The sequence below is a fragment of the Plasmodium inui genome (assembly GCF_000524495.1).
Source record: "Plasmodium inui San Antonio 1 unplaced genomic scaffold supercont1.17, whole genome shotgun sequence".
NCBI lineage: Eukaryota > Apicomplexa > Aconoidasida > Haemosporida > Plasmodiidae > Plasmodium > Plasmodium inui.
The window spans coordinates 527,656-541,410 of NW_008481851.1; the positions used below are offsets into that span (position 1 = coordinate 527,656).

Consider the following 13,755-nt stretch of genomic DNA (forward strand, 5'->3'; position numbering starts at 1 on the left):
TTGATACTGGTTTTTGTGTTGGCGTTGTTGTTATTGATACCGGTTTTTGTGTTGGCGTTGTTGTTATTGATACTGGTTTTTGTGTTGGCGTTGTTTTTATTGATACCAGTTTTTGTGTTGGCGTTGTTGTTATTGATACCAGTTTTTTTGTTGCCGTTGTTGTTATTGATACCAGTTTTTTTGTTGGCGTTGTTCTTATTGCTACTCATTTTTGTGTTGATGTTGTTCTTATTGATTCCCGTTCTTGTGTTGGCGTGTATTTGTTTTGCTTTATCTTTTCCCTTCAAACCGGCATATTTATAGTTGTGTTTTTGCTGCTTCCCGAAATGCTTACAATTGATTCTTTCATTTGAATTGGAATTAGAAGCTTGGTATGTGGTGTTGCCTACATTTTTGCTGCTTAGATTTGCTATGTATTTTTGAACATACTTTCTATTATTTATATTGTTCAATATTTTGATGTAGTCGGCCAGGGTTATGTTATCATCGGATGTTAAAAGAATATCATTAATTTTGAGTTCTGTGTAGACATTGACTACTCTTCCAATTCCTATTTTGTTTTTCTCCTTGTGCTTGAAGAATACTACGTCATTGTGTTCGAAGGCGGTTAATTTATTCTTTTCTTCATGTTGAGTGTTTTCATGTTGATTTTTATTTCTTTTAATGCTTCCCATTTAGTTAAAGGTAGTAAATGTTCTTTACTTTTTCTCGAATAAAACGAACACACTAGAGAGGTGGCATATGGGGGGATGATGAAGCCGTTCAGATGGAATTACTGAAGATTCGCTAATTGTATTCATCTGATAGTTCTTACTAGCAGCAGGGGGTGAATACAATTGGGTGTTTCATTTTAAAAAGAAGAAGAAGAAAAAGAAGAGGAAGAGGAAGAAGAGGAAGAGAAAGAAGAAGAAGTCGTGTATAGGAGATGGGAGAAAACACGACGGGAATTGTTTTATCCTTAAAGTATGACAGTTGGAAAATTAAAAAAAGAAGGTTAAAGCGGTTGGCGGGTAAACAGCGGGTGGTGAACCGGTGATAGAATTGGAAGACTGGGAAAAGCGTAATAATGTGTGTTTTACGCGATATTTACAATTGTACGTTTTTTTCTCTTTTTCTTTACACACATTATATGCATATTTCTGTGTAAATATGGACGATTTGACATGGTGGTGGAGAACAGAAAGAGTGTGAATATGTGTTAACAGTTCATACTCCAATAATCGTTTTGCAGGTTTTCAGACAAAAAAAAAGAGAAGTTGACACATACATTTTGAAACGTGATTGTACATTAGGGGTACCTGCGGCGGCCAAAATGATGATTTCACATGGCGCGAAATGGAGATTTACCGACAGTACACGTAAATACACAGGCGCATATTTAAATATATATATAATACAAATATATATGTACATATCTTTATACACAAATTCGTACACTACGTATGTTTTCACTTGTGTGTACGAATATGTGTATACGTTATACAGAGGCCGGTGCGCATACGCATATGCATACATGCAATTGCGTCATCAAGAGAGAAAAATGAGCAGGATAAATGATATGCATTTTTTTATTACTACAGAAAAAAAAGAAGAAAAAAAGAAAAAAAAGAAACAAGAGAAGAGGAAAAAACCAAGGGAAAGTGATTATGCCATTTTAGCCATTTTAAAATGTTGACACAAATGCGGAAGGAGTGAATTACACTAAAAGGGTGCACATTCTTTTTTTTTTTCTGCAACATTTACGTATGTGCGATGGGTTCTTCGCACTATCCCATTCTGTAAAAACCACGTAGAGTGTACACAATGTCAAGAATTCTGCACAATTATGTTGAGCGGGACGTGAAGCGGCCGCTTGGAACAACGAATCAGCAGAACACAGAGAAATTCTTCTAAGGTGTTGGTGCAGCTACGAGCAAGATGCAATATATTCACATGCACGCTCATATACTGTAACGTGTGTATTCATAAGTCGTTTTTGCGCAGTAGTAGGTGGCCAACTGGAGAAACACGAAGCAGGATAATTTAAAAAAACAAAAAGAAGCAGGTGAAAATGGTACGAAGTGGCGCAGAATGGCGGAAAAACGACACAAGCAGCATCAGTAGAGAGCGACAAAATAGGGCGGAATAAGGGCCACATACATAAAGGCGCGAGAAGGGATAAGTATGCCAAACAGAAAAAAAAGAATTCGAAGCATCCCATAAATGGTAAAAAAAAAGAAGTTATTGTTAAAAAGAAACTAAAGGTGGTGTTTTAATAATTTTCACTTTTCCCATTTCGGGGAAGCGTATTTCAAAAAAGCTCTGGGAAGCCGTTTGTGTACTTCAAACAAAGCTACGAAAAAAGTACCATTGAGAAAGAGCATACCGCAACTTAATTATAAGCATTTAAAAAAGAAGGAAACGAAGCGAAAGGGAGCGACGCGACGGGACGCGAAATGGGTTAACTGTCAGAATAAATTTTACTTAAGCTGCCTGGCTTATTCAACCCACTCTGGGCTTGGTGAATTAATTTTAATTCAGATAATTCGACAGTTTGCTAACCGACTTTTGCAATTTTTATGCTTGTCCCTTTTCTTTAATTTCGCCCTTCTGCAAAAATGTATGCAGCATGCATAGTTACTTAAGGAAACGTAGAAATTAAAGAAGCATAATCGAAAAAAAGTTACGTGCGTCCGCAGTTTTACGCATTCGGCGAAGAGAAATGTATTCCCGGGGCGCTCCCAGGGCATAAATAAAAGAGAGAGAGAAAGAAAAAAGTCCATAACTGAATGAGCATAGTCAATAGGTACTCAGAATGTATGCCCAACTGAACAGAAGCAAAAAGAAGAAAAAAGATATCGACGATGAAAAGTTAAATGTAGGGGCGGAGAGAAGTTGCATAAAATTCGCCCCCTAAAAGACGCAATCAGGCAACATGACAGGGCACGAATAGTACCTAACTGTGTGTACACTTGTGCATATGTACGCGTATATGCCCATATGAGTGCTGCTGTGTGTAGGAAACACCCCGTCGCCCGTCTACGGCAGACGCCCTTAGATTTTCAAGCCGCCATGATTCACACACATTTCGACGCTATTTATGCAACGCTTCCCCCTTTTGCGCAGGAGCAAGAAGCTGCGAAAATTTACGCAGAGTTTGTCCGGTCCTTTGAGGGAAGTGCCTTGGGAAAGGGAAACAAATTCGTTAAAAGTAATAAAGAAAAAAGAAAAAAGAAAAAAAAAAAGAAAAAAAGAAAAAAAGAAAGAAAGAAAAAAATAAGGAGAAAAGAAAAAGTTAGTTTCATATAATACAATTTAATTTAACCGAACTGAACTGTCGCACAACCGAGGTGGTCGCGTAATTACGTGTCCCCGAATCGCCGCTTTTATGTGTCAACCGCTTTTCCTTGCCAACACATTTGAATAGGTGGAAAAGTGTTGAACCCCTCCAGCACTCAGTTTCTGCCGGCTGAAGATGAAAACAGAAAGAAGCTCAAAAGCAAATTCAGCAGGGTAAGAATTGTAAAATCATCGACGTGTACATGTGCGTGGGAATTTGAATATTCTCGGAAAGTGAATTTTCAATGGAAAGAAAATATTGTGTGTGATAGCATACATATGTTGAAAAAGGCAGGTTACCACGCTGTGAACACTTTACATTTCACGCGACGCGCCCCTCCCGATTTATTGCAGGGTGATAACTCGTATGAAGAAAAAAAGAAGAAGGAAGAAAAAACAGACAACAACAAAAGTGGTACAGGGAAAGTAAAGGAAATTGATAGTTTTTTAGAAGGTTACACATTTCATATAATTAAAAAAAGAAATGTTTTTAAAAAAATATATCTGCAAAGAGTTTTACACTTTGTATTTCATTTTTTCGTATAAATAGTAACAAATTTTTTCTTTTTCTATTTTTTTAAAAAATGTATATATTTATTTATTATTAAAGAACTTAAGTTAAAGCAGAAAATTTTGGATGAGAGGAAAAATTTGAAAGAGAAAGCCCAGCTAGCTAAATCTGAAGACGAGAAACTTAAAATTAAGAGAAAGCTAATAGAGATCGAAAAAAATGAAACGCTCTTTTCGTACGCCCCAAGAAATGACTGGGTGCCGAACTTGTATCTGGGCAATTTATCTCCCGAGGTAGGAAAAGCGTTTATAGACAGTAGTCTCGTGGATCGTCACTGTGCAGTTACATGTGTGTTTAAATATGGATAGCATATTAACCCCGTACGAGTGCATACGGATTGGTGTGATGGAAAATAGTCGATATTAATGTGCAAAATGGAGAGATTATGCTGACAGAATATGAAATGCATGGATTTTTGTCCTTGTTTTCCCTGTTCGTAGGTCACCGAGGAGTACCTGTGCCAACGGTTTGGAAAATTTGGAAAAGTAAACAGCGTGAAAATTATGTATCCACGAAGAGATGAAGATAAAAAGAAGTCTAGAATTAGCGGATTTGTCTGTTTTGAAAGTAGAGATGATGCAGAAAATGCCAGGAATTCCCTGGATGGTGTAGAAATGTTCGGAAATATTGTGAAGGTCGGTTGGAGTAAAGCCATACCCAAAAATTTAAACACCAACAAAACTGAATATAACCAGTTTTACCATGAAAAAAGTAACTTCCATGATTTGGGTTTGAATAAAAAAATAGAGATACTACTACCAGAGAATAGGAAGACGAAGAAAATAATTGATTTGTTAGCCAAGTATGTTACAGAGGAAGGATACACATTTGAAGAAGCTATAAAAAAGAATGAGGAGGATAATCCGGTGTTTTCATTTCTCTTTAACACTTCGGATTTGTTTTATTACTACAAGTGGAGAGTCTTTTCTTTCGCTCAAGGAGATAGTTACAAAAATTGGAGAGCGGACCCGTTTCAGATGTTCGAAAATAGTTACGTGTATGTGCCACCGATACAAAAGAACCCCAAAAAGGTCATTTCAAAGAAAGAGAAAAGGTAATATTTTATCGAGAGAATTTCGCTCACGGGTTGCAAAATGGTATTTTAAGAAAGTCTGCACGTACGATACGGTGACGATTGGTGGTGTGCTTGACTCTTCGATGTGTTGTGAAGTGGAATATACAGCTAGCCCGTTTGAAACGTTTCATTTATCGGTATGTTGGCCCTTTCTTTTCTTTTTCCCTTTTAGCAGCAGAAACAAGAAGAACAAAATAGACGAGAAAAAGAAGGAAAAGCTAATTAACATTATAAACAACCTGAATAGGAAGAGGTAGGGCGAAGGGCTTTTATTCCGTCTAGTGCATCTCGCGAAAGGAGTGTCACTTCAGTTTATCTCTTATTCGCAAGTGCCTGCCTGTATATGTAGCTATGAATATCCACTACATCGATCACTTCTGCTGCAGGGTGAGCATATGTCGCGCCATGATATTCTGCACACGGCATAGCGACTTCAGCGGGGACATTGTGAAAACCATTTCGAATTATTTGACGGATTTGAAGTACGACATGTTGAAAAAGGTACCAATGAGTGTTTGTAAAATTGTAAAGCAGGGACTCTTACTCCATTCATTCGGCTCTCTCGGCGCACGGCATGCATATTAAGATGCACGTCATTCCCGCCACACGTTTTCCTTTTTCCCCCATCCCGTGCAGATAAACCTGGTTTATTTACTGTCAGACATTCTATACAACTGCAGCAACCAGTTTTACTCGTCCTGGTCTTACCGTAAGCACATCGAAGAAGAGCTACCTCGGATACTTTTCCATTTTCGAAAAAATATCAGAAAGTGCGATAGTAAAATAAAGGCAAAAATGTTCACAGATTCGATTATGAACATTTTTGACATGTGGGATGTTTGGGCAATTTATAGCTCCATCTTTATGAACGGTTTGAAATGTCTGTTAAAAAATAAGAAGTTGAGTTATGTAAAAAATGAAATTCACGAATCAGATTGTGAAGCCAACTTGGATGGAACAAAAATTGAATTTTTCGATGAAATAAAAAGGTATCCCTTATATATGAGGAGAAGTGCATATTTATATTTCCAAAAAGAGGAGACTCATTTAAATCGATTATGTGAACAAAGGGGTCTGTATTTTGACGACAGTTTCAAAAGGAAGAAAAAAGTAAAATATTTAATACTGTATGATGAATTTTGCAGTAGTCTTAATAGTGCGCCAAACGAGATGGGAAATTTAAACGTTATGTTCCCCAGTGATGGCAAAAAGGTTCCTGTCTTTGTCAACGACACGAGTGATGCTGCTTTCCACACAGAGGAGAGAAGTTCCAATCATATCTCTTGAAAGGGCAGTAATGGACGGCAGTGTTGGAACGGTTTACTTTTTTTAACATTACACAACATATACAATGCGCATCATTTGCGTAGTAAAAGATTGTAGGCACACAGGAAGTTGTACGACACATTATTTTGGCATTTTTTTGGATTCCTCTGCACTTTTTTTTTTACCATTTCTGTGCTAATTTGTGATGTGTATATGTAGCTATGCACATGTCCGAACGTATACGTAGCCAATATACGTGTTTTATGTTCCCTTCCTGTGTACCTTCACGCGTGCGTTTAATATTTATGCCAATTTAGCCATACGTGTGGCCAAATCCGTTCTGTAAAGTTTACCTTCCTTTTTTTTTTTTTATCTTTCTGCACATAATTGTACCTACGCAGTTTCTTTCACTTTTCATTTTTTTTTTTATGCTTTTTCGCAAAAAAAAATTAAGCTGTTTTGGTTAAATAAAAACGCACCATTTAACATGTGAATAACAGTAGAGAAGGATGTTATTCTTTTTTTCTCTACGCAATTACGGAAAAAGGACAAATGTGTTTATGCGAGATGAGCAATCGTTGCAACATCATTCCATTCAGTAAAGATGAAGAGCCATTCTGACGATAAATAAATGTGATATGGTTTACATAAAGAAATTACGGAGTGATATTTACAAGCTTCTTTTTTTTTTTTTTGCCATGCTAGGAACATATAACACAACAAACACGTGTGTTTTTTTAACTCGTGAGCAAAGTTGAGAAATTATTTTTTCAGCAAATTATGTTTGCCACGCGCAGTATGATCCTCCCCCTTCCATGGATTTTGTCCTTGATGCCGCATTTTAAGGGGCTTAGCCGAAAAATACAGGTGGGTAATACATCAAGCCTACATGACACTGTAAACATATGCGGTATAAATACATGTACTCTTTTTTTTTTAAACCGTGCAAAATACTGCGTATGCTTCCTTGCATTATTCGCTTGATTTTATTACCGTTTTCGCTAACCACATTTTTCATGCAGCGTAAGGCAGCGTAAAATAGAGAAAATAGCCCCATGTGGACTTTCTTTTTTTTTTTTTTTTTGAAAAGCGTCAGCCCGATTCTGCGTTTTGGGTCCCTTTGGAATTATATAGTTTCATTTCGACAGAACGGAACAAAATTTTCTACATCACGCGCAGATGATGTATATTGCATACAAGCGGGCACGTTGCATGTAAGGAAATATATCCTGCGCGCGTCATTAACTGGTGCATAGAACTTTGCGAAAAGCTAGCAAAAATTGGGAATAGGCACAAAACCTTTTCGCCATCACCGTAAAGGCGAATCTTCCCCTTTACCACTTCAATCACCAGTGCTATATTAAACTTGACTTCGCATTACGCTTAAGGAGTATTTAAGTAAATTTCTTAACCCCATATAAAATATATCTTTCTGTACACAGCAAATAATACGTATATCATATTGCGTGTATAAGTAGCTGTGATGGCGCAGTGCAAAGAGCTTATGCATATAATTATATATTATAATTTATGCACCTCTCTTTATTTTTAAAAAAGAGGAATGTTAAAAAAATGATTAACTGAATGAACGAAATTTTTTTAAGCAAAATAAAATTGCTTCCATTTTTATATTTAAGAAAACCAAATGTATACTTTTTTTTAATTTCATTTTTCTGTACAATTTCAATAAACAGGATTGAAAATTAGAGAAAAGTCCCATTTTATAATTTTACAAAACGAGATCAGTATGCAGATTCTTATAAACATCCCGCATGATGACTCCTTATGTATTGAGTCATCCCACGTTAGTAGCATAAAAAATGTGAAAAAGAAGATATCTGAGTTGAAAGGTTAGCAAAAAGGATATACATCGATCACAGCCGTTTTCTTTTTTTCTTCGTTCCCCCCGCTGTGTGGGTTCCCTACTTATAAAATGCTTAGTTTTTTGTGTCACATATTTATCTCTCTACGTTTCTCTTAAGAACTGAGCTCAGTTTTTATTTTGTGACTTGTGAAGATTGTATATGTGGTGTCATTTTTTCCTTCCGCTGTTTTTTCTGACCCGCATATGGAGTATGGGCCAGGCTCCTCGCAGTGATCCACTGCGAAGTGTACCACTCTGTACATATGTATCTTTACATATTAGCTCACACTTTTTTCTTCCAATCCAACAAAATTGTGTAGGCATCCCTTGTGATGTGCAAAAGTTGTTCAGAAATGGCCGCCAATTAGAAGACGAAGAGCTTATCGAACTTGACGAGGTTGAATATGTAAGTTGAAAAAGGGAAAGTAACAAAAATGGAGTAAAGTGTGTATCATCATTAAGCTATACTCGCCTTGTAGATGACGGTGTAATGAGTGTCGATTTGTCGCATTCGTGGTACATCGCCAAGTGAGAGGAATCCACCCAGTGTATATGTTAAGAGCCTCATGAAACTGTTTGCATATTTTTGCCCTTCCTTTGGTGACAATTACAAAGGAGTGTAAATAAGAAAGCGAAAAGTAGCAACTTATTTCGTAGCCTAGTGTACGAATGAGTGGAGGGGCAACTGCTACTTCGTTGTCGTTAATACATGTGTGTAACGCGTCGATGGCTACACGTCTCTGCTGTATTGTGTGGAGACATCTACGTGGTGCATTTTCCCAGAAATGATCCGCCACTGTAATGTAAAATTTTTATTTTTTATGATGATAAAACATGTCAAAAGCAAGTAGGGACATGAGAATATAAAATGTGTTCGCGTTTATAATATCTGAAAAAATAAAAATGTACATTATGTTTCTTATCCTGCTTTCTTTGTGGGCACCATTTGGTGTAGGACTGAGTGTCTGTATTTCGCTACTATTTCATATGGTGCTGCATCCAACTGTTTCTCTTGAGGGAGAGTCGATGCATGTTCCATTTTGAGTTATACAGAGGGTGGAACGTTGTGCACTTTCTTCCCATGATGTACCATTTCATGCTACTCAGATTAATCATTTGCGTGCCCTCCCCATTTATCACAATCGTCTTCAGGAGTACACCATAGACTTAACCTTCGGATTACTTGGTGGTGGCAAAAAAAAGAAAAAGAAAGTTTACAAGAAACCCAAAAAGGAGAAACATAAGAAGAAAAAGGTCAAATTAGCTGTACTTAAGTTTTACAAAGTTGGGGAAGATGGAAAAGTGTTCAGATTGAAAAAGCAGTGTGACAATTGTGCACCTGGCACCTTGATGGCTGCTCATTTTAATAGGGACTACTGTGGAAGATGCCACCTCACCATTATGAAAAAATAGACCAACTAATATATCGCATAAGCGTTGTTTAGAGGCGTTTTTTAAAAATGTTTTTTTTCTTTACCCTTTTCATTTTCCATTTCCTTTGTTCCTTTTTTTCCTTTTTGTTTTTTCTCTGCATATTTAAAGAACATACGGTGAAAGGCTAAGAATTATGAATTAAGAATGTTACAGTTTAATTAGTTAAAGAATGCACTGCGCATCTTCTCTGTCCGGTGTTGTGGAATTTGCAGGTGCTAATGGCCAGATCAAAGCAATGGCTTGTGGGCAATAGTGCCGGCGCGATTTGTGAAGGCTTAATATCCCAGGGCATGTGTATACATATCCGTCCCACTTGTGATGAAACATGTTAAAGGTATCAAACTGGACGGACTGCGTCCTATTTTATGTCAATATTAAGCCTTCGCCCCCCTTATCCACAAAGGGGGGGTTTGCATTAAAGCGTTCAAAGCGCGTATGAGTGGAATGTAGAAAGATAAAATAGCTCTCAAAAATGGTTAAAAATTTTAAAGTAAAAAATCTTCTCTTATGTGAAACATTTGACCATTCTCAATAAAGGACGGAAAAGCGATTTGTAATTTTTTACTTCCCCAATTTCAAGAAGGAGCAAAAACAAAAACTGATGAAAGGGTAAAAGATGCTCTTGCAAATGTATGATTAAAAAGGGAGGGAGGGAGATTTTTTTTTTTCTTTCTTTTTTTTTTTCCCCCATCAGGGATCGTAGAATGTTTGGAAATTCTGTGCCATTCGAATGTTTACAGGGTACTCAATCGCGTTTATGTTATATGTAAGGCTTGCCGTGAGAAATACTGGCGAAGTTCTGTCATATCATGCGAGCGACGTTTGATTTTGTTAAAAAGGAAAACACAAAAACGGGAATTTACGCGTTCCTTAAGAAAGGAAATTGCTTGTATATTTCCTATTTTCGTTTAACGTTATGATGTTTTTATTTAAAAAAAAAAAATAAATTGATGATAATAGCAGAGTTGTCCCTATTCATTTCGACAGGTAGTGATATCACGCAAGAGGAAATATTTTTGAAAACGTAATAAAACTGATTCACGTTTGATAATGACCAGAGTTTAAGAAACGGCGGAAGAAATGACTTCTTATCCAGCGTATACACAATATATATGGGACTCACAGAAATGGGCTATTCGAATAACCGTTGAGTCTGTGACGTTGATGAAACGATAAAGAGTACATTTTAATGGAATACCAACCGGGAGTCTGCATGCGAAAAGATGAACTAAATTGCGCCTCACGTAGTACAAATTTACTTACACGAGACCTATGTGAGCACTTGTGTAGATGCCCGTGGACGGCCCATACAATTATGCATACTTACTCATGCTCGTGCCAAGGGACGCCTAAATGACAGATTATTGGGTGAGTACGAAGAAGCATTACTGCGAAACATGCAACTGCTGGTTGTCTGGGCACAAAGTAAACATAAAGAATCATGAAAAGAGCGCCAGGCATATCGAAAATTTAAAGAAAGTGATTAGCGAATCGTTTAAGAGGAAGGAACAAGAAACGAAAGAGAAAGAGGTCCTCGAAAAGGAGTTAAAAAAATTAGAAAATGTGGAAAAGAAATTGCTGTCTGATTTGAATAAAAATGAGACATCCCTCCATCGAAGCGGCGACATCACTTTGAATGTTTCAAATGCGCATTCCAACAGCAGAATTGGTCATCGGAACAGCAGCAGCAATAATGAGCAAATTAGCACAAGTAGCATCGCCTGTAATAGTAATCCAGCTAGCCGCAAGAAGTGGCTTCTAATGATACATGAAGATACGGGTTCTTTAGTATTCTTCAATAGACTAAAAAACGAAATTGTGCATGACAAACCAAAGGATTTTTTCGAACATTTCCCCGAACATGAATCATTTGTGGAGCAAAGTGGATGGTACAAATACTTTGATTATAACTCTAGCAATTTCTACTACTTCAATATTTATAGTTCGAAAAGTGTATGGGAGTATTCACTCAGGAGGATAAAAAGCTTGATGGACTTTATCAATCGGTGTGAACAGGCTGCACAGAATAATATAAGTTCTGGTAGTGACACAGAAGTTGCAAGTCTGAGTATGAATGCCGGCCCCGTGGACAGTCCTCATCATTTCCATTTCGGTGGACCTCCATATTACGTGAATTACGCGCAAATGTTCCCCAAGCACAGTTACAATGGATATGCCACATACAATTCGTTAATGAATCCAATAGAGACCGCGTCGCAGATACCTCAAGATACAAAAGATGGGATGATTCAACAGCGCAGTAACAGCGGCGATCGTAATATTCCTGTTAGTGATGAGAGTCGTGTCAACAGTAGTATCCATCATGATATTTTACACAATGCATCTCCAGCAAGGTGGGCCAATCAGGTTGGTGGAGATGGAGCAAGACATGCAAAAGTAACGGACACCCAAGGGCGTGATAGAAGTCCAGGGGGAAGGAATGCAATGAAGGAAGGAAATCCAAAGGAGAAGACCCTCCCATGTGAAATGAGCGGAAACGAATTTAGAAACAGTCGTAAACATTTTGAAGACAAGAAAAAAAGGGCGAATATTTCTTTATCGTTTAAGGGGAAAGAGAGCGGAGCTACACCTCGGCATGGCAGGAATGAGGAGGAGAGAAAAAGTAACATGGGGGGAGATGACCAAATTGTGCAAAGAAGTACCGTACGACAGGACGAGAGTGCTAAACCTGGCCCATGGGAAGTCGTGGAGAATAAAGATGTAGAGACAATTTCAAATGAACATATTGAACAAATTTTTTACAATGTCAAATCGAAGGAGGAAATTGAAAAGGAAGAAATCGCACAGCTAGAGGAAGATATCCGTTATGAATATTCTGAATATAATGAATTTTATATAAAAAAAAAAGAATTAGAGAATGAAGAAATATATTTAAACCAAGAATTCAAATTCGTGGACAAACCTATATACAAGAAAGTGATTGATAAAAATCGTGACAAGAAGGTGGACTTTGCCAGACGCAGCATTAAGGGAATGAAGAATAAGAAAAAAATTTCATAGAGCAAGATAAGCGTGTGTGTGTGTGCGTCTTTGCGTCTGTGCGTGTGTTTGCGTCGGTCTCTGTGTCAATGTCTGTTTGTCTCTGTATGTATGGTGTTGTAACCCTCCAAAGGGGGATCACTTACTCTGCATTTTGAAAACTCTCCAAAAAGTTTACAATTTTTTTGCGAATTTGAATGTGCATATTGGTACAAAAATGTGTGTGTACAGATATGTCTATACCGTGTGGACTGTGGTGTTTTCTCTTAAAATATGCTTCTTTTCTTTTTTTGCCTTCAACCATGTTGGTAGTTTTACCACTAAAAGCGGCCCTTACGCAAAAGCGGGATTATTCTTCCACCCCTGTTTTTTTCTTATTTTTTTTTTGTTGTTATTTTTTGTTTATTAAAGCGGGAAATATAGGGTCTTTAAATTTTTTTTTTTAAATTGTACGTATGAATATACACATGTACAAATTTTTAGTAATGTCATAATAATTAAACATTTGAAAAAAGAAAAAAAGGATAAAATTATAAATGTTTCCCATGATTAGATCAGAAGGGATTGCAACAAGGGGTTGTACCCTCTTTGTAGCGGAATGTGCACACTTCGTGAAGCATAACAGAGAAAGCGGTTCTTCCTTTTAAAACGTTACACATAATCGGAAGATTGTTAGTGGGGGGTTGCGCTAGAACTTCATGCGTATATAGTAGTACAGGCACATAAACGTCTTAGGAAAGTGTTGCCCACGGAGCTGTGCTGAATTGTAATACCGTTAAACATAAAATGGGGCAAATTTCGCCAGAGTGCGGTACAAAGTTTGAGACTCAGTTCTTATGCCATTCGTGTGACGGCAAACGCTTTAACCAGTATACGACGCGCGGTTCGTAAATGTTGTGCAAAAAGGAAAAATTCAGAATATAAATGAAATCAATACATGTACATTTTTGAAAAATGAACATTATCTCTAAAAGCACTTGAAATAATTTTCTTACGTGCCCTTCAGAACTATGGCAGAAGAAAATACGCGTTAAACGTAAGTCAATTTCATGTACAAATCAGGGGAAAAATAAAGGAATGAAAAAAAAAAGAAAAGAAAATCGGATTTCATGTTGTATTAGATTGCTCATGCGTACTTAGAAATGTTGACCCTGATGGGGCAAATTTGAGAAGAGTAAGGGAGGGAAAGGCAAAATGCACTCATAAGGCCGCAAAGTGTCCCTCTAG

General features: G+C 37.2%; 4 protein-coding genes across 4 annotated transcripts in view; 3 read left to right on the forward strand and 1 right to left on the reverse strand.

Moving 5' to 3' along the window:
• Positions 1-674, reverse strand: part of C922_03845 (hypothetical protein) — a gene marked incomplete at both ends in the record, with an annotated part of 5,661 nt that extends 4,987 nt beyond the window's left edge. The window contains one exon of the mRNA XM_008819434.1: positions 1-674. Coding sequence (XP_008817656.1) covers positions 1-674 — 674 coding nt within the window.
• A 2,120-nt stretch (positions 675-2,794) lies between these two features.
• C922_03846 (hypothetical protein) lies at positions 2,795-6,251 on the forward strand (the record flags this gene model as incomplete). The annotated part of the gene is made up of 9 exons (XM_008819435.1): positions 2,795-2,857; positions 3,106-3,190; positions 3,407-3,492; positions 3,673-3,772; positions 3,929-4,122; positions 4,330-4,943; positions 5,140-5,217; positions 5,351-5,465; positions 5,601-6,251. 9 exons carry the CDS (start codon positions 2,795-2,797, stop codon positions 6,249-6,251), a joined length of 1,986 nt encoding a protein of 661 aa, XP_008817657.1.
• A 1,726-nt stretch (positions 6,252-7,977) lies between these two features.
• C922_03847 (hypothetical protein) lies at positions 7,978-9,507 on the forward strand (the record flags this gene model as incomplete). The annotated part of the gene is made up of 3 exons (XM_008819436.1): positions 7,978-8,080; positions 8,415-8,500; positions 9,247-9,507. 3 exons carry the CDS (start codon positions 7,978-7,980, stop codon positions 9,505-9,507), a joined length of 450 nt encoding a protein of 149 aa, XP_008817658.1.
• A 1,374-nt stretch (positions 9,508-10,881) lies between these two features.
• On the forward strand, positions 10,882-12,549 carry C922_03848 (hypothetical protein; the record flags this gene model as incomplete). The annotated part of the gene is made up of 1 exon (XM_008819437.1): positions 10,882-12,549. One exon carries the CDS (start codon positions 10,882-10,884, stop codon positions 12,547-12,549), a length of 1,668 nt encoding a protein of 555 aa, XP_008817659.1.
• Between the last annotated feature and the right edge of the window lie 1,206 nt (positions 12,550-13,755).